Here is a 25649-nt window from a genome sequence, read left to right as displayed (position 1 = left end):
TCGCTTCAGCAATCAGCGGTCCCGTTCTGTGAGCTTGTGTGGCCTACCACTTCACGGCTGAGCCGTTGTTGCTCCTAGACGTTTCCACTTCATAATAACAGCACTGACAATTGAGCGGGGAAGCTCTAGCGGGGCAAAAATTTGACTAACTGACTTGTTGGAAAGGTGGCTTCCTATGACAGTGCCACATTGCAAGCTCTTCAGTACAGCCCATTCTACTGCCAATGTTTGTCTACGGGTGTGGCTGAAATAGCCGAATCCACTAATTTGAAGGGGTGTCCATATACATATTAATTACAGTATATGTCACTTATTGTAACATATTGTTATATGCTACTGTAATACCGTCCCTGTGTGCACCTACTGTCCTTCATAGTGGTGGTGACAAAAACAAACAAAAAACGTAATTAAGACCAGGTCGGATCCCACTCACCCTTTGACTAGCTCCACAGCGATGAAGTCGTTTCCGTCTCCACTGTTGAACATTATGAAGCCGTCCGGGGAGGTGGTTTTGAACTGGAAAAACAGGTGCATGGAGGTGTAGGCCTGCAGGGTGGCCAGGCTCAGGTAGCTGCTCTTGGACTTGAAGGTCACAGGGTCAGCGATGATGGAGCGCATGCCAAACCGGGCGTTTAGCTCGCAGAAGTCGATGTCTCCGTTCTTACAGAGATCAATGTACAGCATGCCGTTGAACCTGGAGTCAATAGATGGGAAGAAAGTTCTATTTGAAAAATATATTATCGGATGCATTTAAAACAGATAAACTAAACCACTTTCTTGCTAACTGGAAGGACTTGTCATTCACTAGCGGCAAACGTATATCGACAAGATCTGCTGAAGTGAAGCAGAACGAAACAGCCATGTTAACGGATTTAGATATGGTCTCACCAAAACTGACACCATGTCAACTATGTCAACACATCCAATGCGATGGTGTAGTACTCACATTCAAATCTGTTCGCATTGCCTGTAAACAGCTTGTATCTTGTATACTGTTATGTCTTTCTGGGTGAAGTGACAACGTTTAGAACAGTATATAGCAGAAAGTGTATAACAAAAGAGGAACCTGAGGCTCTGCAGGTGTCCGATGAAGCTAGAGGGGATGGCCGAGACGAAGCGTCTCTCCGTCATGATGCCCGTCTCGATGTTGTGGAACTCAAGCCGGGTGTGGTCACCCGCCATCTGGCCTGGAGTAGGGGATGAAGTGAAAAAGAAGGAAAAAGAAAAAAGAAAAGAAAAAGAAAAACACTGTCTGATACTAACAAAAAAGGGTTGAATTTAAAGAGGCGGTGAATTTCCGGTACGATACGGGTGACTACAATCTAATAGTACAACTGAATAAACTCCGCGAGAACAATTCAGACATATGAATAGATGTCAAAAGTTTACAGTCACCTTTCTCAAATAACTATTTCAAATAACATTTAAAACCCCTAGAAAGATAGTTCATGTTAATTAGCTAATTCTGTAATTCCCGTAAGCCTTAAACTAAATGAGAACACCAGACACATCACCCATACAAACAGTGGCAGATGAGGAACTTTCTCTCAGACTGTAGCTAGTATAGTACCTTCTGCTACGTCATCGTCCACCGTGAGCTTGTAGGTTTTGCCCCGGCGGACCACGCGGACCGTATGCCACTCATTATCATTGAGTTTTTGCCCAGCATACAGGGTCTCTGGTCCCTTGCCTGAGAACGATGGTTGGTCACAAAGTTAAAGTTGTCCTGCCTCACCAACCAAACCTTTGCTTTCCAGTTGCTTTCCAGTTTCCAATAGGGGCTGTTATAGTGGGCCTTTTCCAATAGAAGGAGGTGATATAATGGCCTTATTTGTAACGACTCAAAAGAGCGGGTGTAATTCAAGGCATATATTGGGGATGATGATAGCAGAGCACCTTGAACATGTCAAGTTGATTTGTATTCTGATTCATAAGAGCGGGTGTAATTCAAGGCATATATTGGGGATGATGATAGCAGAGCACCTTGAACATGTCAAGTTGATTTGTATTCTGATTCATTTTCAAATTGGGATCATTTTTGCATTTTCACTTTTCAAATTACATGTGTACTGGTGTGTTACTGTGGAAAACAAAGGTTTGGTTATTTTGGTAAAAAGCAACAACGAATACATTTTTCTACAACAATATTTCTTAAATTGTGATTGCACACTGGAATAGCACCCTCACTGCGGAAACGTACGATTTTAAATATGTACTCAGCAGAAAAACACTGCAGTCAATGTAACAATTACACAGCTTTTACTCATCATAGGGTCTGGAAATACCTTCCAAATACTTTCAAAATCTGTTATTAGTAGATGAATACTACGTAGTTCAAAGAGGACTGTAGTGTTACCTACACGTATACTAGGTTATTACTATATCTCTCACAGCCAGGTAACGCCCCAGAGCTGATCGCTTGGACTTCAGCTTGGTTTAACCAGAATCCCTCTAAGCACCAGTAAAGCCCAGTGATCTAGACAGTCTACTGCACTACCGTGTGCGTGTGCGAGCAGTTGACGGTGTGTGTGTGTGTCCGACACTACTTATCTGGCCTCTGTAATGACAGGAGATACAGGAGCTTCAGCAGGAGCGATATTCTCCGGGACACTTCCGTGTGTTCTCACCCTGTCATGGGTGTGCTGTTGATTTAAACCAGCCGACACAACCACATGGGCTCGGAACCCCTGGAGGGATGCTGCACTGATTTGGACGGTTTCTCGTTTCCTTGTGCTGTCATTCGGGAGTGTTAACAACTTGACTTTTAGTTTTGAAGGTGGCGGTTATTGGGCACAGTAATGTCATCACATCATTTCGGGGTAATGCTCGTAATGTTACTCATAACTAAGGTGTACTGTACAGCTCTTTTATAACTAAGACTATTAGCTCAGAGTAGCTCTTAAATCACAAAATAGGCCTCATTTCACACAATATTACAATGGGGGTAAAAATATAAGTGGTTGGAAAGGTACTGTGGGTTTATTTCTGAGACCACCTTGATTTTCTTTTCCAGGTGGGCTACCCAGCAGAAGACATTATGTCAAATCTGGATTCCACTCTTTGTCCTGAAATGCCACAGCAATTTACTGCAGCAATTAGCATCAGACATTATAGGAGCCGAATGTACAATAACAGTAATCATATCTGTCACTCACACACACAAGCATGCACACAGGAACGCGTGGACACACACGCACGCAGGAACACGTGCACACACACACACATACTGAACGCGTCTCTTACATAAAAGACCTCAGTCCTCACGTGCTCTTAGTCTGTCGAGAGCTTTGAAACTAATGTGCAGCACTAAAAATGTACTTTTCATTCTAGTGTCCGACAATTAAAAAAAACTCATAACGACTCTTGACTACAGAGACATGTGTTGTTGTGCACCTTTGAAAACATCATCCATGGCACTAGTATGTTGACTCCTTCACGCACACAGACAGACGGACGGACGGACGGACGGACGGACGGAAGGAACGGACGGACGGACCGACGGACGGACGGACGGACGGGACGGACGGACGGACTGGACGGATCGGAACGGACGGACGGACGGACGGACGGACAGACAGACAGACAGACAGACAGACAGACAGACAGACAGACAGACAGACAGACAGACAGACAGACAGACAGACACAGTACTGTACACTAAAGGTTTCCGAGCCCTATTCATGAGTAAAAGCAGTTCATGTTGACCTACTCCCCAACAGTATGGACACTTAATATACCTGGGTGTAGTATAGTGTCGTACTAAAGCTCTGACTTAGAGACACATGTTTAGATGCAAACAGAGCTCACCAAATTGACACATTAAAGAAATCGTACAGTAGCATGACACTGATATAATCATAATTAAACCATTAACTAATTTGTCGCATTTCACTTGAAGAGGACCTACACTATATGAATAGTATAACATCTTTATATATATATATATATGTTTATAATTGTGTATATTCAAGTTACTTATTCTACAACACATATATATTGCAGTAGAATAAGTATATGTATTCTATGTTGTCCACCTACGATGAAGCTCTTTCATGTAAGAATTTTCAAATGTTTAGTTACGTAACAAGTGGTGATTCATTAATCTCAACTTCATGATGAAAACCAAAACGCTAAACATTGTATCTGCCATATAGGATTTTTGAAAAGGGTTATATAATTATCCATCTCTAAAAAGGGAATGCATATTGCAGCAAGAAAACGCTAAATCAAACTTTCATTACAGTAGAACTTCCTATATAACTAAAATACATTCATGCGGGGGGAAAAAATCTGTCACAGGACATTATAACATGAAATGTTCTTATTTCATAAAATATGGCCTCACATAAAACTAAAACCTAAGAGATTAACAAATCACCACCCTGACTGTCTGTTTCCAGTTTGAGTGTTTCTGTTGTCCGTGATCTATTGATGGTCTGACCAGTTCAACTGACAGACACACCCCTTCTCCAACCAACACCATAGGGATTAGAGAAAGACACACTTCAAATAACACATTCCTTTAAACAGCAGAGTATCATAATACAAGAGCAAAATGAAACTTGAGTGTTAACTTACTGGAAGTACAGTTTATCCTGATACAGTCTAGATGGGGAAGAATAAATGACAGATGAAATTGCATCCTTCAAGGTTATAGCTGCAGACATCCAAAAACAAGAATTCCACCCTTCCGGGGACGTCCACATGCAGAGAGGCGGCCATTTTGTAGGGGGGAGGTGGGGGGGGGGAGTCCTATATAGACTTTCAGGTGCTAGACTGTTCGGTTAGATTACAAATGGCTGGCTTGAATTCTACAAGTGTGACTGCAATTGCAATATGATTGTAATAACTGGTAATGTAGCAATAAGTATGAGGTAGAATGAATATATTCACAAATGTCAAATCTTTGGTCCATATACAATAGTTATGGCTGACATGGGGATTAGTTGGGTGTTGTATGGTAAAATGTACATAGCGCTTTTGCAGCACTTGTTTAAGTAATGAAATTAACTTAGTTTTGTGACCACCGCTATAACACTTAGATTATACACATATGGGCAAATGTAATTTATTTAAAGCTGCATAACAAGGACACTGGCTGTCAACATTTTAAAAATGGCCGCTTTTATTTTACCAACCACATAGATTCTCCAACCCAGCATAGACTTCCATTTTGGAATAGTTTTCACTTTGATTTTAAACTCAAAGTCTCCAGCTCCGAAGCCTTCACACCAACTTGTTGACTAAACAGGCAATTAAAATCATATATCTGATATTAGCAAGAAGGTGGTGATAGCTATTCATATTGGAGCCACAGATCTTTGAAACAGTGCAATGCTATTCTACTTGACACTTGAATAAACTTAAATATAAAACAAAAGTGTTAACAACACTTTTATTATTTTGGAGCAAAATATTTCCAAGATGATCAATTTAAAAAAGCGAATGGACTAGTGAAAGATAATTGAATAGTTCCTTCGCTGACAACAAATTCATACCTGTTATAGGGCTACAGGTTTCTGTGGACGGACATTTTGAGTCGGCCTATGGGATCCTGCAAGGGACATTCTGGGTTGGTCACCATGTGGCTGGTGGGTTCATGTGTCGTCAACCGCAACAGAAAAGTGGGAGCGAACAGCCGCGATCCAATCAGCACCAGCACCATGCAGAGGCATAAGACCCTCATATCTAACAGTACAGTATAGAGACTGTGTTGCTCAGTTGGTAGAGCGTGGCGCTTACAAGGGGTGTGGGTTCGATTCCCACTGGGGTCACCCACACGTAAAATGTATGCACGCATGACTAAGTCGCTTTGGATAAAAGCATCTTCTAAAATGCGTAAATATTATATACAATGTAGGTTGTTTTTATGAAACAATGTATAATATGGGTTTAGAGAAACATATCAAGAATATGTATCTCTTCAACACTTAAATGTGGATATGTGATGCTTGATATTGTATTTGATACAAAAAGTGAATTGTGTAGCCAATTTTTGTGTAGCCAATTTTTGTAGTTGCAATGCAGTTTCTTCTTAATAAAATACTTTGATGACTAAAGTAATATTTAGTGTGCATAATATAGTCTATCAATTGCTACTGTAGGTACTATAACAACGAAGCACACTACAAACTATTATGACAAATATCCAGCTTTATTAAAGCTTTAATCAATGTTAAAGACAAATAGTGTGTAAATATAGGTTATGTATACTAGTGCTTCTTTCCTTTTTGTAACACAGTGGTGTGTTTGTAAAAAAGAGAGAAGGAAGGTTGCCTGGGGGGCAGCCAGCTGCAGGTTTGGCTGGGCTCTGTTCTCGGGCTGTTCGCCTGACGGGCCGCAGGCTTAAGGCCTTTGAAGGGGTGAATACCATCTTTTGACAAAGCATGATGGGAAAATGGAGTTGATAGCTAGATGTACATAGAGAGCGTATATAGTATGTGTACACCATAAACAAATAGAAGGAGAACAAACCCAAAATCAAAAGCCAAGAATTCTCAACTTGAAGACAAGAAGATGATGTTAGTTGAAAATGTAAAGTTGAGATTTTTTCTTTCTCAATTTCCTGTCGATGATGAACTGAGAATCAGTTGGAGTAAGTCACCTCTTAGAAAGTCACAGCACGGCACAATGCTTATAAAGATGTATTTTATATACTATATTATAATAACAATAGTGTGCAAATCAGCCATAGTGTGATACTCAGAAATAGTGCGCTGTTCAGACTTCAAAAATGAACATTTAAGATATAGTTTACAATTAATGATATCTACGGGTGCTGTGACTGTCTCAAAATGACAATGGCTATGGTTTATCTGTTCAAAAGATGGGCCAGACAGCATATTTATCAATGACAAGAACTTTCAGAATGAAATAGCTTAAAAAAAGCCCCAAAGGTCTAGTTAAAAAGTATAGTACTTTCTATAAAGAGTGTTAATCAATCTATATCTAATGACATATCACAATAAAGTCCATGCAAATAAAAGTATAAATATATTTTTTGAATCACTACTCCTTATATTATTGCGATCCTTTTACTCTAAGAACCAAACCAAACTACGAGTTTAAATAAGAAAGTGAAATAATAATGATGGAAGGATAGAGACACTGAACGAAGAGAGAAAGAGAGTGCCACATTTTTTTAACACGTGGCGTAGTCTGTAATGTCATACGATACCTAGGTTGACCGTGAGCTTGACCCGGCCCCCGTCCAGCTCAAGACGCAGCGTGTCGGCCGAGTCCCGTGAGGTGGTGGCCATGAGCAGGCCGTAGGCCCGCTGGGACATGAAACGCAGAGACACGTCCTCCGCCTCCGTGTGCATCACCTGGGGCATCACCACCTTCATGTACATACTGCCGTCATAACTCAAGATGGATGCCTCTGCCAGGGGGGAGATGGAAGAGGGGAGAAAGAGAGCGAAATCGAGAGAGAGAGAGAGAGAGAGAGAGAGAGAGAGAGAGAAAAAGAGAGAGAGAGAGAAAAACAGAGCACAAGAGAGAGAGAGAGAGAGAGAGAGAGAGAGATATTTGTTAGTCACAACATCTGCTGTCACACATCTTGTTCAGGTGGAGAAATCTACATCATAACTGCATTTTCAGCACACGTGCATGCTCACACACAGACACACACACACGCTCCCCATGCTATTGTCAGTTGCTGGTTTCCCATCACAGCTCTCTTCAGGTGAGCCTCTGTATTTTTTCACTCTCACACACATTTATCTGCCATAACAAATGTTAAATACATACTGTACCTACAGCATGCTGTGGACTCCCCTATAGCGTATCCAACGGTATTCGTTTACACACAGATGATGGCTGAGGTACACGGGAAGGGTTCAAGATGGAAAACACACATACACTCTTAAACCTCACAGCCCGCTCCTGTCTCCCAGTAGAGATGAGAGGGGGAGAGCGTTGTATGAAAATGCGTTAAATCGGCCATGAAATAGCTACTCTGGCAGAGCCAGGTTTAAAGCAGAGAGGAAGAACACGAGGGGGAAACAAAAGGAGACAGACTGTGCTACCCTACATCTGCTGGAATCTGTATCCACTGATATTACAAGCCTACTCTGCTCGCTCTCCTCCTCTCTCTTTCTCTCCATTTATCTCTCCATTTCTTGCTTCCCGGCATCCAGCCAGTAGACACAAACACTCTTTTAGTCCTCACAGCTGTGAAGACTCCATCCGGAACACACACACACACACACACCCTCCTTTGACACAGTAGCAAAGAAATCGCTGACAAACTCTGCAATTACATCCCAATCAATATGCTATTATGTACGATTAGATGCTTATCTCCCTCCTCCCCTCCAAGCTTCTGCCAAGGCTTAATATATACCCAGCATAACAGGTATAGGCTGGACGAGGACAGGGGGAACACCTCTGGGTACAATGAAGCCAGAACCAGGAAGAGAGAGGCGAAGAGGGAGGAGAGAGGAGAGAGAGAAAGAGGGGATAAGAGTGGGTGGAAGATGGAGGAAGAGGTAGTGAAATAGAGAGAGAAAGAAAGAAGGCAGGGGGATAGAGTGAGAAAGAGAGGGTGATAAAGAAAAAGTGAGAGAGAAAGAGAGAGAGAAGTAACACATTGGAGTTGGGAGAGAGGGAGGTGGAACACCTCCAGACAGAATGTCTATGGTTGAGCGTGAGGTGTGAAGAGAGATCAGGAAGGTTTAATATCCCAGTAAGTGACTGTCAGGCTGATACTAACTGACAGAGCAACAGACCCCCGAGGGACAGACAGACAGACGTGTCACTATAGTGTGTTCACATAGACGTGGTGGCAGGTTGTCTTCCGCTGGCAAGCCACAAACAATAGTCAGGGATTAGTCCCTTCAATTTAATCTTTTCATTTATCGCAACTAGGCCGGTATTCAGAGAGCATCTCCGAATAGGAGTGCTGATCTAGGATCAGTTTTGCCTTTTAAAACATAATAAATAAAAGGGAAGGGCCTGATCCTGGATCAGCACCCCCGACTGAGATACTTTGTGAAAAGGGGCCCGAATCTTGGCTTAACCAAATGGTTAAAACATCTATTTAATATGAAGGAAAGGATGTAGTGTAGGGAGAGGATGTGATTGGAGAGCATGGACAATGGAAACTCTTCTACTACAATATTCTAATGTAGCTACCATAATGTTTAGTTATTCTGCTTTTTTCTGTTCTCTTACTGTCCGTGTTACACCCGGAATATTATAGTCCCATTAAAATAACCATAATAAACGTCATGAACACAAAGCGCATCCAATCCCGCGGCTGACTGAAAGTGTTAATTAAAGCCAGTAATGAGGTGACAAAGCTGCCCTACCGCTAGGAATTTGGGCACTTTAATCAACAAAGAGCTTTAATTGACATTCCATCTGACCTATCGATGATGAGGTAGACCAGGATGGAATACTTAATCAGGAAGATGGAGAATGGATCTGAGGATGTGATTGGGTGACAGAGGTATATCGCTGTGACTTTCAAGTTGAATGAGTGGGTGTGTATAAACATTTGACTGGTACTGTATGTGTTTGTGTGTTTTGTTTTGTGAGCGTGTCGGTGTGAGTCAGCCTCTCCGAGATATGTATTCAGATGACCTGCTCTGTTTAAAGGACACTGCCTCCACCGTGCTCTCCAGTAATGAAAAAGCTTGGCATGCATTAAGAGCCAATCAATGTTCATTATACTGTCAGTCCCCAACAGATAAAGAGCTGCTATCTCCCAATGACAAAGGCATGGCACTGACGCCATGACGACTGCACCCCACTGTTCCCACTGACTACACTGCCCTGTTGACCGCTTGTGTGTGTGTGTGTGTGTGTGTGTGTCCATGTGAGTGTGCGTGCAGTGACAAAAGCTTTGAACAGAGTGTACTAGCACGTAAACCATCTCAGTTTGATCTTCTATAACCACGGAGAGAATAGGACAGGAGTATCCACACCTTTCACTGTGCTCTGTTTGTTATGACACCTGCTGAGGACACAGTACACCTGTGTTTCCTTGTCCGAGTTACGCGTGTACACTGCATTGGGTTCCTTGTCCTTGCTTTGACACCTCAACAGGACATGGTAAACACTTGTTTCCCCTGGCTCAGCCAGGGTACTTACACTGCTTTGATTCCCTATTACCTTTGCCCTTGGTTTGATTCTTTATTGCACTCTTTATCCTTGCTTGGTTTGAAATGAAGGTGGCAGTGAGATGTGTGGAGTTTTTTTTGACATTGACAAAAGCATACCAACTGTGATTTAACCATGTTCCTCCTCCTCCTCCCCCTCCTAATAGTGAAGCAAACAGCTGAGTGAATCTCAGATGTCCCCTTCAGCTCTGCTGAACCACACTGCATTTTTCAATTCCACACATACACACCTACACAAATGTACACACAAACGGTGTAAGCCTGTGTGTGCCTGTGAGTGTGTGTATCTGCGCGTGCTCGTGTGTGCTTGTGCATTGGCGCTTGCATGCGCGCCTGTGTGTATATGCACGCCAGTGTGTGTGTGTGCATGTGTGTGTGTTCGTCTGAGAGTGTGAAAGTGAATCAGTAGCTCGGTGCAGCTCATTGTAATTGCTGATGAAGAAGATGAGAAGGAGGGGAAGGCTGACTGATTTTAAAGTCAGCTCCACTTTGCATAATTACCACACAAATTACACAGGAAAGAGAAGGTGCCATTAGGATAAAAGATTGGAGGATTTCACTTGAAAAGGGAAGAGTTTTGCTGCAATCTACGAGCAGATGTGAATACAGCCGAGGAGTAGCATGAGGTTGATCTAACAGGTGTGCTCGTCTAACATATATCTAGCAAAACAAACACACGCACACACAGGAACACACGCACACGCATATACACGTACGCACACGTGTGCTCACATAAACACACACACAGACTATACAGTGGCTGTAACTGTTCTCCTGTTCTCCTCTAGTCTAACCTCTAAGGGAATCTAGCTGGAGCGCCCTTCCCAAGCGTCGGCTTCTCAAAGCAACAGAGAAACGCCTCAGCTACTTCAAGGCCCCAGTCCTGAGTCCCCGCCAGTGAATTAACTGGGATGAAATAAGAACAAACCAGCCCCCCCCCCCCCCCCCCCCCCACACACACAGAAATAAATAAGACACATTTAGAGAACAGACATAGTTCCAAACCACTGCAGAGGCAGTCATATAAGACAAATGTCTCACTAATTGTTTTTATGAAATGGAACCGCGTTCATCCATATTCAATTGCCTTGGAATCAGAGTCTGATTTGAAGTCTTCTGCCATGATAAACATTCTCGCCACGATACCGCGACAAACATTCTCTCAGTCATTGTGTCATTGTATCCCCCTCAGTTGACGTCAACCAGTGGTGATTATTTGTGGCGCAGCGCCCACAGAGAACCAAATATGATAAATGGACCCATAATGCGTAGAGACGTTACATGCCCTCAAAATGTCCTCGGAGTCTCTCAGCTGTGCGGTGGAGAGAGACTGCGGTTCTCACAAACAACCACATGGTTGCAGCAGAGTCCACAGTCACAATACGCTACACTGCAGTCTGAAGGGGGAGAGAAAAGTCAGAGAGTGAGTGAATGAGTGAATGAGTGAGTGAGTGAGTGAGTGAGTGAGTGAGTGAGTGAGTGAGTGAGTGAGTGAGTGAGTGAGTGAGTGAGTGAGTGAGTGAGTGAGTGAGAGAGAGAAGAGAAGAGAAGAGAGGGGAAAATAAAAGTAAGAGAGATGTTCATGCATCCAGAGAGAGTTTAAAACTACTATCAAACTAGTCATGGTTTGTTGGTCCACTAAAACATGCTGGGTGGTTTGGATGACCCATTTGCTAGGTTGCAGGCATTGGGTCACTTAGTTGGGTAGTTTTCTTTAGAAAGAGCAAGGTTGGGTTGTTAATGCTGGGTTATTTATTTATAGGGGACAATGCACATTAATCAACATCAATATTACTGTAATGCAACATCCATGTAAATGTGCCGGAGTTAGCCAAAAGCTAATTTTCACCCGTAGTTTCAGGGTAGGTAATGGCCTTTACAGAGCCACTATACAAATACTCACTAAAACAATACAAAATACAAATACATTACATCCAATAATATATCATTCTAACAACACCATCATCAACTGTCGTCTTACATATGAGGAACCACAGATAACTTGTGTGTACAGGGTTGGATAGGTTTGAGCCATGTTTTCAATTTAATTTTAAAAGTACAATAATCAGTGCAACTTCTCAAGTCCGTGGGCATTGCATTCCAGTATATTGTAGCTCTAACAGAGAAGGCAGATTGACTGAATTCACTGTGTTGAAAAGGGACAACACAATCCCCTCTAGTTACTGCCCTTGTTGTCCTGGAGGTGCTTTCCTTGAGCATGATATGCCGGCATAGGGGTGGAGGGGCAAGACCATTCAGGATCTTAAAAACAAGGCTTGCATCTACATACTGCTTAAAGCTATCCAGACTAAATCAATTATGTATGTAAATTATATTACAAAAATCTTGTGTTTGTTTGTAGAGTGATTCAATTTGTTTCAGAATAGTAGCTCCTGCTTGTGACCAGCATGTGAGGCAATATCTCAAATGTGAGAAGATCATAGAATGCATATATAGTTTGGAGGCCTCCAGAGGAAGGGCTTATAAACCTAAAGTTGGATAATCCAAACTTGACCGTGTTAACCTTCTTCTTCACGTGTTTCTTAAATGTCAAGTTGGAGTCCAAAATGACGCCGAGATACCTGAAGTTAGACAACTTTCAGATTCTCTCCATTAACAAGAACAGCTCGTTGGGAAGAATCAATGGATTTCTTAGAGAAATACATACAAACAGGCTTGTTGATATATAAATGCAGGCAAGAATTAGTCATCCATTTAGTAACATGTACCATAGCTTTCAGTTAACTTGTTTAACAACTAGTTGTCTATTTTTTGAGGGTACATACAGAACTGTACCATCTGCAGACATCTGCATGTTAACTTGCGGGTAAGCAAGTGGGAGATCATTTATAAAGATGGTAAACAGAAGGGGGCCTAATATAGACCCTTGTGGGACCCCAATGTTATAATTAAGAGAGTCCGACTAAGTGTCCCCCAAACAAACCCTTTGACCTGTGTTTGTCAGATAGGAATATATCAAACTAATAACTTCAGTGGACACATTAAGGGATAGGAGGAATGCAGCAGACTTCCAAGCATTGGGGAAGGGTTGTGGAGATATGACCAAGTGGGTGGGTTAATTATCCCGCCAAATCCAGAAGATCGAAGTGATCCAGCAAGCTCATGAATTAGGATTGTTGCAACTGTAGCAAGTCCACAAGACAGTGCAGCCAGCGCTGAATGGAATTACTTTTCAACGGACAAATGGGCAAGGTGTTGGTGCTGACCAAAAACTGTGAATAAAATGCTGCCTAACATTACTAATGATCCATTCGGGTTAAAAAGACATAGCTATCATAATTACATACTATCTCAGTCACTGACAATTTTAGACAATGTTAGCTAGCACGCAACAAGTAAACAACCGCATGCATGCTAGCTAGCAAACTATTTTCCTGTGCTGTGTGTGTTTGCAAAAATGTAAAGTTTTTGTTGAAGTTTTGCTAGCTAGCTAGCTATATCAGTGCCTGTAGCTAGTAAGCTTATTTTCTGTAAGCCTAATGTTAACTTTACTGTGTGGTGCAATGACTTTCACGTCAGGTAGCTAGCTAGTTAAATAACTTAGCTTAGCTTGCTAGCTCAAACTAGGTTTCTCACCCGGTTTGACTAGCTAGACCAGATTTTTACTAAGCTAGGCCTATTCCCTGTTTGTAGCTAGTTGGCAAGCTTATAACTCAGGATTTTATTGTGGTTCAGAAACTGTGGCTATGTTTTCTAGCCTAATAGTTTCTATGACATAAAGGAATGACTCAATTGTTTATTCAAGTTTATACACTTAAACTGTGTTAATGTTATGTCTTTGTCCCTCAGATACTATAGGCTGCATGGCCCTGAGTGTGATTTGCCCACCACCAGTGTACTGAGTGCAGGAAGCTACATATTGAAATGAAAGTAGTGTCTCAAATGTTCATCCACATTTATCTATTTTGTCTGTCCTGTAAAACCTTTGTTATGTTTTTGTCTCTCAGATACTAAAGATAACATGGTCCTGAGAGTGTTTCTCCCACCACCAGCGTAGCGAGTTGGAAAGAAGACTGCCCGCCCAAGCATTGATGAGTGCAGAAAGTCATATTGTAGCATTAAGTATATATGTATACATGTGTAATATTGAATACTATTTAATATGTAATACTGTACTCAACTACTCTCGTTAGTGTAATTGAGTAGCTTTTCAGTAGTACAGTGGCTTGCGAAAGTATTCACCCCCTTGGCATTTTTCCTATTTTGCTGCCTTACAACCTGGAATTAAAATGGATTTTTTGAGGGGGTTTGTATCATTTGATTTACACAACATGCCTCCCACTTTGAAGATACAAAATATTTTTGGCACATCTAGCCACTGGGATTTTTGCTCATTCTTGAAGGGTTGATGTTTGGGATAGGCTTAAAATAAAAATATCAAAAACGACTTTCTATCGCTGGATTCAGACATGTAACCTTTGGAACCAGAGGCAGAGGATTATTCCCATCCGTCACCCACGTCCACATGTACAGTGCCTTGCAAAAGTATTTAACCCCTTGGCTTTACAACCTGTAATTTAAATGGATTTTTATTTGGATTTCCTGTAATGGACTTTTTTCTTTTTTTTTTACGGAAAAGTGGTGCATGCATATGTATTCACCCCCTTTACTATGAAGTCCCTAAATAAGATCTGGTGCAACCAATTACCTACAGAAGTCACATAATTTGTTAGATTGCACACAGGTGGACTTTATTTAAGTGTCATATGATCTGTCACATGATCTCAGAATATATACACCTGTTCTGAAAGGCCCCAGAGTCTGTTTCACCACCAAGCAAGCGGAACCATGAAGACCAAGGAGCTCTCCAAACAGGTCAGGGGCAAAGTTGTGGAGTAGTACAGATCAGGGTTGGGTTATAAAAAAATATCTGAAACTTTGAACATTCCACGGAGCACCATTTAAATCCATTATTAAAAAATTGAAAGAATATGGCACCCCAACAAACCTGCCAAGAGAGGGCCGCCCACCAAAACCCACAGACCAGGCAAGGAGGGCATTAATCAGAGAGGCAACAAAGAGACCAAAGATAACCCTGAAGGAGCTGCAAAGCTCCACAGTGAAGATTAGAGTATCTGTCCATAGGACCACTTTAAGCTGTACACTCCACCGAGCTTGGCTTTACGGAAAAGTGGCCAGAAAAAAAGCCATTGCTTAAAGAAAATAAATAAGCAAACACGTTTGGTGTTAGCCAGAAAGCATGTGGGAGACTCCCCAAACATATGGAAGAAGGTACTTTGTTCAGATGAGACTAAGATTGAGCTTTTTTGCCATCAAGGAAAACGCTATGGCTGGCGCAAACCCAACACCTCTCATCACCCTGAGAACCTTATGGCAGCATCATGCTGTGGGGATTTTTTTCATCGGCAGGGACTGGGAAACTGGTCAGAAATGAAGGAATGATGGATGGCGCTAAATACAAGGTAATTCTTGAGGGAAACCTGTTTCAGTCTTCCATAGATTTGAGACATGGACGACAGTTCACCTTCCAGCAGGACAATGACCCTAAGCATACTGCTAAAGCGACACTCGAGTGGTTTAAGGGGAAACATTTAAATGTCTTGGAATGGCCTAGTCAAAGCCCAGACCTCAATCCAACTGAGAATCTGTGGTATGACTTAAAGATTGCTGTACACCAGCGGAACCCATCCTACTTGAAGGAGCTGTAGCAGTTTTTAAGGATCCGCCCATTTTTTTCAATTTTCGCCTGAAATGACATACCCAAATCTAACTGCCTGTATGTCACGCCCTGAAGCAAGGATATGCATATTCTTGGTTCCATTTGAAAGGAAACACTTTGAAGTTTGTGGAAATGTGAATGCAGGAGAATAACACACAATAACACACACAACACAGATCTGGTAAAAGATAATACAAAGAAAAAACCAACCGTTATTTTGTATTTTCTTTGTATCATCATCTTTGAAATGCAAGTGGAAGGCCATAATGTATTATTCCAGCCCAGGTGCAGTATACATGTTGGCCACTAGATGGCAGCAGTGTATGTGCAAAGTTTTAGACTGGTCCAATGAACCATTGCATTTCTGTTCAAAATGTTGTATCAAGACTGCCCAAATATGCCTAATTTGTCTATTAATAACTTTTTATGTTCAAAATTGTGCACTCTCCTCAAACAATAGCATGGTATTCTTTCACTGTAATAACTACTGTAAATTGGACAGTGCAGTTAGATTAACAAGAATTTAAGCTTTCTGCCCATATCAGATATGTCTATGTCCTGGGAAATGTTCTTGTTACTTACAACCTCATGCTAATCGCATTAGCCTTCGCTAGCTCATCCGTCCCGTGGAAGGGACACCGATCCCGAAGAAGCAAGTCCACAAGACAGAAGTTAGTGCCTAACCTTAAGAATTCAGAGTTAATGCATAAACTTAACCCTAACCTTACAAATTTGGAGGTAATGCCTAAACTTAACCTTAAACACTTTGAAATTTCAAATTCAATTTTTATTTGTCACATGCACCTTACAAGCAGGCACCTGTACTGAGTGAATGTGCGGGGTTAAAGGTTATTAGAGGTAATTTGTACATGTAGAGTGACTATGCAGCGAGTAGCAGCAGTGTAAAAACAAATGGGGGGGGTCAATGTAAATAGTCCGGATGGCCATTTGATTAATTGTTCAGCAGTCTTATAGCTTGGTGGTAGAAGCGGTTTTAAGGAGCATTTTGGATCTAGACTTGGCGCTCCGGTACCGCTTGCCATGCGGTAGCAGAGAGAACAGTCTGTGACTTGGGTGACTGGGGGTCTTTGACATTTTTTGGGCCTTCCCCTGACACCGCCTGGTATATAGGTCCTGAATTGCTGGAAGCTTGGCCCCAGTGATGTTTTGGGCCGTATGCATTACCCTCTGTAGTGCCTTACGGTCAGATACCGAGCAGTTGCCATACTAGGCGGTGATGCAACCAGTCAAGATGCACTCGATGGTGCAGCTGTAGAACTTTATGAGGATCTGGGGACCCATGCCTAATCGTTTCAGTCTCCTGAGGGGGAAAGGGGGTTGTCTTCACGACTGTCTTGGTGTATTTGGACCATGATAGTTTGTTGGTGATGTGGACACCAACGAACTTGAAACTCTTGACCTGCTTCACTTCAGCTCCGTCGATGTAAACGGGGCCCTGTTCAGTCCACGATCATCTCCTTTGTCTTGCTCACATTGAGGGAGAGGTTGTTGGACTGGAAATAAACTGACAGGTCTTTGACCTCCTCACTATAGGCTGTCTCAGCATAGTCGGTTATCAGGCCTACCACTGTTGTGTCATCAGCAAACTTAGTGATGGTGTTGGAGTCGTGCTTGGCCACGCAGTCGCGGGTGAACAGGGAGTACAGGAGGGGACTAAGCACACACTCCTGAGGGGAACCAGTGTTGGGGATCAGTGTGGCAGATGTTATGTTGCCTAACCTTAACACCTGGGTGCGGCCCGTCAGGAAGTCCAGGATCCAGTTGCAGAGGGAGGTGTTTAGTCTCAGGGTCCTTGGCTTAGTGATGAGCTATGTGGGCACTATGGTGTTAAGAGTCCAGAGTCCAGATTAGTGTCCTGCTCCTTGAAAGCGGCAGCTCTAGCCTTTAGCTCGGTGGGGATGTTGTGGAACTATCTACCTCAGGCGAGCAATACCTCGAGACTTTTAACACGTACCAGCAGTTATTGACAAATAGACACACAGCCCTGCCCCTTGTCTTACCAGATGTAGCTACTCTGTCCTGGGGATACATAGAAAGACCAGCCAGCTCAAACAGTAACTGCAATGAAGCAAATTTTTGTTTTTGAAGATGCAACAACTGCATGGGAATGCCCCTGTCTGTGTGTGTCAGGGCTCGACATAAAGGGGAGGTTATGGAAACCCTCCGGGCCAGTCGATCATATCATCCCTGTAAGTGGCCTGCTTGGGCCAGTGGATTTTTTTTATTTTTATACAACGGGTTACCCGAACATGCCCCAGCCTTTTATCTACACCCCAGACGAAAGCTCTTTGATGATGACAACGTGTGGTATACCACGGAGCCAATGGAACTCAACACCCTTTCATCAATGCTGCCCGTCTGTGCAAGGTATAACATGTTGTTCAAATAGCAAGGCTGCTATATAGTATATGAATAGAATAAACATCAATGGAATCGTATTATCATTATTAATCGCCCGCTCGCTCGCTCTCTGCCACATCCCGTCGGTATACCAACCACTGCATCAGAATGACTACCATCCAGCAGCTCTCCGATGCAGGTCTGGAGGCCAGAGAGATAATGAGTGTGAGCGGGCACAGGGCTGAAAGCTCTCTTAGGAGCTATTGGAAGCCGTCCACGGAAAACAGGAGGAGATGGAGTAACATCCTAACAGCTGCGTGCGACAACATTTGTTCCTGAGAAATGGCGCCCAGCTGTGCTTGAGACCCCGGCGTTAGACAGCTACTTCACTAATTGCACACTGGATGGAAATGTGCAGTTCAATGTGTATCACAAATAAAAAGCTGTTGATGCTGTGACCATCCGGGGAAAAAATGGTCATTGTGGTTTCTATTCAGAACCATGGACAGTGCCCCCATACAACGTTTCGATCCGACATTCAATTTTACTATGCATAAACCAGACGTGCGCTGTTTTCAGAACCATGGACAGGGTCCCTAGAAACCAAGGTTCTGGAACTATCAACCAGCGTTTGGGTAGTTTTGCTTTACATGGCAGTCAATACAAAAATAACTAACGACCAGAGAACGCCTAAAATGTCACTTGACAACCAGTGTTAGTGAATGTGGCGTCATGTTTTGTTTAAAAATTGATGGTTTTGGAAATAATCTAGATTTTTTATGCTGGTAGCCCGTTGTATAAAAGCAATAATACACTCGAGGCCATGTGTCACGGCATTTTTATCATGGCTGTGGTGGTCTACGCCACTCGGCTTGTATTATTGCTTAAGAAATAATGCTATTTTTAATCTAGGCTTTATAATTGATTTATTTAGCACACACGAGCTGCACACACAGGCCTGTAGTTTATAGATAATCTGCCGGGCAGAGAGAGAGCGCAGCTCTCAAACAACTGGTTGTTGGATGGAGCAGTTTATCCGAAACCGACAGCGGTAGGGTTGGGAAAACCGTAGGAAAGATGTTCCAAATTATGGTATCTACCAGTAAATACAAAGGCAAGAATGAGTACGCAAACCAGGTATTTAAAACGTTCAAAGTCTTGGTTGAATATTTGCAATGCGCAATTCAGGCATCGTGGAATAGGCTACCTTAAAAATCAGACATTTCCTCGAGGCTTTGAAGAGTAATTGAAGTTATGGTAGCCGATTTACAAGTTCTACTGGTCCAACATAATGATTCTGTGATTTCATTTCTAATCAGTTTTTATGAGCGATGTAGCCGCTTTCGTTTGTTACCGGCCGTGTTACGAGAATCTGCTGTGCTTGTTGTGTAAAATCATGAGCGGTTATAACGTCGACATTTTGCCTTCATCTTGGCTTTCCATACAATGTGTTCCATTACAAAGGAACCCTGTTTTTGGTCTCTTTCTCGTTTGAAAACATGATACAAAAACCTATTTACAACTCTTCGACATCTCAAATGGCGAGACTGACTAGCTACCAAATGGACGGACTGAATTTGTGTTAGGAGCATGCTGTTATTTAGTCAGGCAACACCCACATTATTCTGACATATTTGAATGAAATCATGTAAATGTAAAAAATAATGTGAATGTCAATGCAGAAATGTCATTAGGTAGGTCTGTAAACAAATATATTATTCTTAATGTGGTAATGCGAACGTTTTTCCAAACATGTGGTTTTTTCCCCTACAGACAATTACAACAATAACATTTAAGTTCTTGAAAATGACAATTAAGTGCTTGAAAAAGTCGCTGGAAGTACTTGCATTTGACTTGCCAATGTCTGTATACCCTGTATAGGCTACTTGCTCAGGCCGCAAATTAAAGAAAATCACCTGCTTTGAAATTATGCACGCATCATTGGCTTTCCTGGTAGATCTTGACGGGAAAGTATTTTATTCATTTGGGCCAGTAGCTTTCAGTTGGATGGCACTGGCCCTGTGTAGGCTACTACTTGCAAATGTACTAATATTGAGCCCTACTGTGTGCGGTTCACATATGTCGATCACCTTGTGTTAGCCGTTAGCAATGTTTTCCGTTTTCGGGTAGATGGAAAGGCAATTAAAAGGTAACTACAAAGTAGCCTATGCCTATCTCAAATCAAATCAAATATTATTGGTCACATACACATGGTTAGCAGATGTTAATGCGAGTGTAGCGAAATGCTTGTGCTTCTAGTTCTGACCGTGCAGTAATATCTAACAAGTAATCTAACAATTTCACAACAACTACCTAATACACACAAGTGTAAAGGAATAAATAAGAATATGTACATTTAAATAAATGGTTGAGCGAAGGCCGTGCGGCATAGGCAAGATGCAGTAGATAGTATAGAGTACAGTATATAGATATGAGATGAGTAATGTAGGGTATGTAAACTTTATATAAAGTGGCATTGTTTAAAGTGACTAGTGATACATTTATTACATCCAATTTTTTATTATTAAAGTGGCTAGAGATTTGAGTCACTATGTTGGCAGCAGCCACTCAATGTTAGTGATGGCTGTTTAACAGCCTGATGGCATCGAGATAGAAGCTGTTTTTCAGTCTCTCGGTCCCTGCTTTGATGCACCTGTACTGACCTCGCTTTCTGGATGATAACGGGTTGAACAGGCAGTGGCTCGGGTGGTTGTTGTCCTTGATCTTTTTGGACTTCCTGTGACATTGGGTGGCGTAGGTGTCCTGGAGGGCAGGTAGTTTGCCCCCGGTGATGCGTTGTGCAGACCTCACTACCTTCTGGAGAGTGGGCGGAGCAGTTGCCGTACCAGGCGGTGATACAGCCCGACAGGATGCTCTCGATTGTGCATCTGTAAAAGTTTGTGAGTGTTTTTGGTGACAAGCCAAATTTCTTCAGTCTCCTGAGGTTGAAGAGGCGCTGTTGCGCTGCCTTCACCACACTGTCTGTGTGGGTGGACCAATTCAGTTTGTACGTGATGTGTACGACGAGGAACTTAAAACTTTCCACCTTCTCCACCACTGTCCTGTCGATGTGGATAGGGGGGTGCTCCCTCTGCTGTTTCCTGAAGTCCATGATCATCTCCTTTGTTTTGTTGACGTTGAGTGTGAGGTTATTTTCCTGACACCACACTTCCTCCCTGTAGGCCGTCTCATCGTTGTTGGTAATCAAGCCTACCACTGTAGTGTCGTCTGCAAACTTGATGATTGAGTTGAAGGTGTGCATGGCCACGCAGTCATGGGTGAACGGGGAGTACAGGAGAGGGCTGAGAACGCACCCTTGTGGGGCCCCAGTGTTGAGGATCAGCGGGGTAGAGATGTTGTTTCCTACCCTCACCACCTGGGGGCGGCCCGTCAGAAAGTCCAGGACCCAGTTGCACAGGGCGGGGTTGAGACCCAGGGTCTCGAGCTTAATGATGGGTTTGGAGGGTACTATGGTGTTAAATGCTGAGTTGAAGTCAATGAACAGCATTCTTACATAGGTATTCCTCTTGTCCAGATGGGATAGGGCAGTGTGCCGTGTGATGGAGATTGCATCGTCAGTGGACCTTTGGGGCGGTAAGCAAATTGGAGTGGGTCTAGGGTATCAGGTAGGCTGGAGGTGATATGATCAAAACAAAATACTGCATAGTTTCCTAAGAACGCAAAGCGAGGTGACCATCTCTGGCGGCGCCATGTCTTCTCTGGGAGAATCATGATTATTTGCATAAATCCAGAGGCCATTTCTTTTGATATCCAGAGGCCATTTCTTTTTTTTGTTTTTCTATGAAAATTTGTGATTTTGAGAGACAAAACCTGAAGAAAAAAAACAGGGGAATCACAGTCCCCGCTTTCTTTCTTTTTGCCATGGTACACATGCTGTCGATTTGGTATCAAGTATATCTTTTTTTCTAATTCTGCCTGCTAGAGGATTTTGCAGAAAAAAAACACATGGGCAATTTGAAATCTGCACTTCATGTTAACAGTCTCTTTTCTCTGCTGTTACGGTAAATCTATCAAGCTCAGTGTAAAAACACAAGTGCATGCTAATGTAAAAGATGGCTAGTCATTATTAGCCTGGTTATGTATGGAATGATGAGACATTATGAGACACAAGCCCCCCCCCCCTCCCCCAAAACAAATGTGTGTGACCAAATCATGTCCTGGTGCCACCAACTGAAACAGGTGGGAAACGTTTCTGTAGAACCCTGGAGAGGGATAGAGGAAGAGAGGTGGAGAGAGAGGGATGAGGAGACGGAAACAGAGAAGAAAGAGCAATGGAGACACTGGAATGGGCAGAGGAAATGATAAAAGACTGGATAAAGGAATGGGAAGAAGACATTTAGAGGGCATGAAGGGAGATGTTTAGGGGATGAAGGGAGGGATGGAGAGAGGCGCATCCTCCCCCACACGCTCTCATTCCTCGGGCAACACAGAGGAATTTGTGGTGTTTATGTAACGAACTGGAGGACTGGCTCCTAAACACACGTTCAGCTACACACACACACACACACACACACACACACACACACACACACACACACACACACACACACTACAAAGGCAGGATTAGGGAGACTGGAATAACACTGCACAAGACTTCTTCAGCCACCAGAAATAAACCTGTATACATCTTCAGCCACCAGAAATAAACCTGTATCCAACCAGTATTAAAACAAACATGCCAAGGTTGCTAGGTCTATTATGGCCCTAAACTGGTAAAGGAAGCTCATCAATGTGTCTGCATGTGCGTCCATGCATGTGTGCATGTGTGTGTCTGTGTGCATCTTTGCGCCTGTGTGTGTGTCACAGACCCAGATTTATGTGTGGCATGTTTCTCTCTCCTGGGCAGGTCCATTTCCTTTTACAGGGTCGATACACATTGACGAAGCAGTATTTTACCCACTCTACAATGAAGAGACTGCCCTGTTTGTATCCTACACACACTTCAGCTGTGTGGGAATCTCTGGATCCACAAATAACAATACACAACACCCCCAGTCAGACTCATATTGACATACCCACATGATCGCTCTCTCTCACACAACAACACACACACACCCACACACCACACACACACACACACACACACACACACACACACACACACACACACACACAATTATCGTTGCCTGATAATAGGTCCATGTAATACATCAGAAAATAACCTTGACACTGAATTACTGTAGATGCTAAAAAAAGGAGAGAGAGAGAGGGGGATAGAGGAGGAATATAGGAGGACAGGGATTACCTTTTCACTTATCACATATCGACTGTAGCCTGCTCTAGTCACTGAAACAGAGCTGAGGGGATGAACAGACGAAGCAGAGAGAGAAACAGAGACAGAGCGAGTGAGAGATAGAAAAAAGGCATAGAGAGACAGAACGAGATGGAGAGAAAGAAAGAGAGTTGAAGACCAAGATGGAGCAACAGAAATACGGAGAAAGAGGCGGAGATGGTGGGAAAGAGCAAAAGAGAGAAAAATAAAGAAAGCGAGAACAGTCTTGAGCGTTGGATGTGTCTCCTTTAGCAATTCCAACTCAACCGCAGTCATCACTTTACCTCAACTCAAACCAAATCAATTTATTCAAATATTTTCCCTCTTCTCTTTGTCACTCCCTCTCTCTGCAGTGGACATTCTCTCGTCTAACCCGGGAGAACAGTGGCGGATGAAGCCCCAACTCAAAGACTTTTTTAAGAACAGCTTTTTGTTTACTGAACATAAATATAAACGCATTTTCCATACGCACAAAAAGCTGTGCACAAATTTGTTTACATCCCTGTTAGTGAGCATTTCTCCTTTGCCAAGATAATCCAGCCACCTGACAGTTGTGGCATATCAAGAAGCTGACTAAACAGCATGATCATTCCACATGTGCACCTTGTGCTGGGGAAATTAAATAGCCACTCTAAAATGTGCAGTTTTGTCACACAACACAATTCCACAGATGTCTCAAGTTTTGAGGGAGTATGTAATTGGCATGCTGTCTGCAGGAATGTCCACCAGAGTTGTTGCCAGATAATTTAATGTTAATTTCTCTATTATAAGCTGCCTTCAATGTCATTTTAGAGAATTTGGCTGTACGTCCAACCGGCTCACAACCAGAGACCACATGTAACCACGCCAGCCCAGGACCTCCACATCCGGTTTCTTCACCTGCTGGATCATCTGAAACCAGCCAACCGGATAGCTGATGAAACTGAGGAGTATTAATTCTTTTTAAAATTTACCAATTTTTCTCTCCAATTTCGTGGTATCCAATTGGTAGTTACAGTCTTGTCTCAAAGCTGCAACTCTCGTACGGACTCGGGAGAGGCGCAGGTCGAGAGCCGTGCGTCCTCAGAAACACAACCCAACCAAGCCGCACTGCTTCTTGACACAATGCCCGCTTAACCCGGAAGCCAGCCGCACCAATGTGTCGGAGGAAACACCGTACACCTGTCGACCGTGTCAGCGTGCACTGCGCCCAGCCCACCACAGGAGTCGCTAGTGCGCGATGGGACAAGGACATCCCTGCCATCCAAACCCTCCCCTAACCCGGACGACGCTAGGCTAATTGTGCGCCGTCCCATGGGTCTCCCGGTCGCGGCCGGCTGTGACAGAGCCTCTCTAGTGGCACAGCTAGCACTGCGGTGCAGTGCCTTAGACCACTGCCCCACTCAGGAGGCCCTACTGAGGATTATTTTTGTCTGTAATAAAGCCCTTTTGCAGGGGAAAAATAAATTCTGATTGGCTGGGCCTGGCTCTCCAGTGGGTGGCTGCACCCCTGCCCAGTCATGTGAAATCCATAGATCAGGGCATAATGAATTTATTTCAATTGACTGATTTCCTTATATGAACTGTAACTCAGTAAAATCGTTGAAATTGTTGCAAGTTGTGTATATATTTTTGTTCAATCTGCAGGATCCGTCAGAGATATATGATCCTCTATAAACTAACCAGAACCAAGATACTTTACCAGCATAGACACAACCTTCTGTTGCTTGGTTAAAAAAAAAAGAGCAAAATAACCCGGAATATCCAGACCTTGAAAGTCTCATGAACTCCTATCTAAACCCTGAGATTTTGGGTAAGAGTAACTACGGTTAAGAAGTTCGGTCAGCATTCAGGTAGGCCTCCTATGCAGTAACATGGTTGTTAGCTGTTAGGAAAAGGACAGTGCTCCATAGAGCGGTGTAAGATAAGTAGAATGTTTTGGTAGAGAGAGGTTTATAGAGAAGAAGACATGTGGGAGATAATACAATGCAACAAACATTTGTCGTGTCAACGGAGAACGTGCCAGCATGCTGGGTAGCATATCCCTCACCCTGGTGTGGCCAACGATTTGACAAAACAGGAAACAGGAAGCTGTGGCGGGGGTCATTACTTCAGTCGGACCTTGAGGTGTCATAACCTCTGTCCAATCTGATAACCATCTGACAAATGGTAGCCCTGTGGAGTGGAGTGG

General features: G+C 43.0%; 1 protein-coding gene across 2 annotated transcripts in view; it reads right to left on the bottom strand.

The window, feature by feature from the left end:
• The window catches only part of nrxn3a (neurexin 3a), a 423493-nt gene that overhangs the window by 271013 nt on the left and 126831 nt on the right, over window positions 1–25649 (bottom strand). For both annotated transcript variants that reach the window (XM_070445086.1, XM_023993917.2), the window contains 5 exons: window positions 7178–7381; window positions 4579–4605; window positions 1571–1690; window positions 1067–1187; window positions 434–694 (listed from right to left, as the gene is read on the bottom strand). In XM_070445086.1, coding sequence (XP_070301187.1) covers window positions 434–694; window positions 1067–1187; window positions 1571–1690; window positions 4579–4605; window positions 7178–7381 — 733 coding nt within the window. The remainder of the gene's footprint in view (window positions 1–433; window positions 695–1066; window positions 1188–1570; window positions 1691–4578; window positions 4606–7177; window positions 7382–25649) is intronic.

Source organism: Salvelinus sp. IW2-2015, linkage group LG9 (genome assembly GCF_002910315.2).
Source record: "Salvelinus sp. IW2-2015 linkage group LG9, ASM291031v2, whole genome shotgun sequence".
NCBI lineage: Eukaryota > Metazoa > Chordata > Actinopteri > Salmoniformes > Salmonidae > Salvelinus > Salvelinus sp. IW2-2015.
The sequence above is the reverse complement of the archived record's forward strand: the minus strand, read 5'-3'. Positions and strand labels throughout refer to the sequence as shown.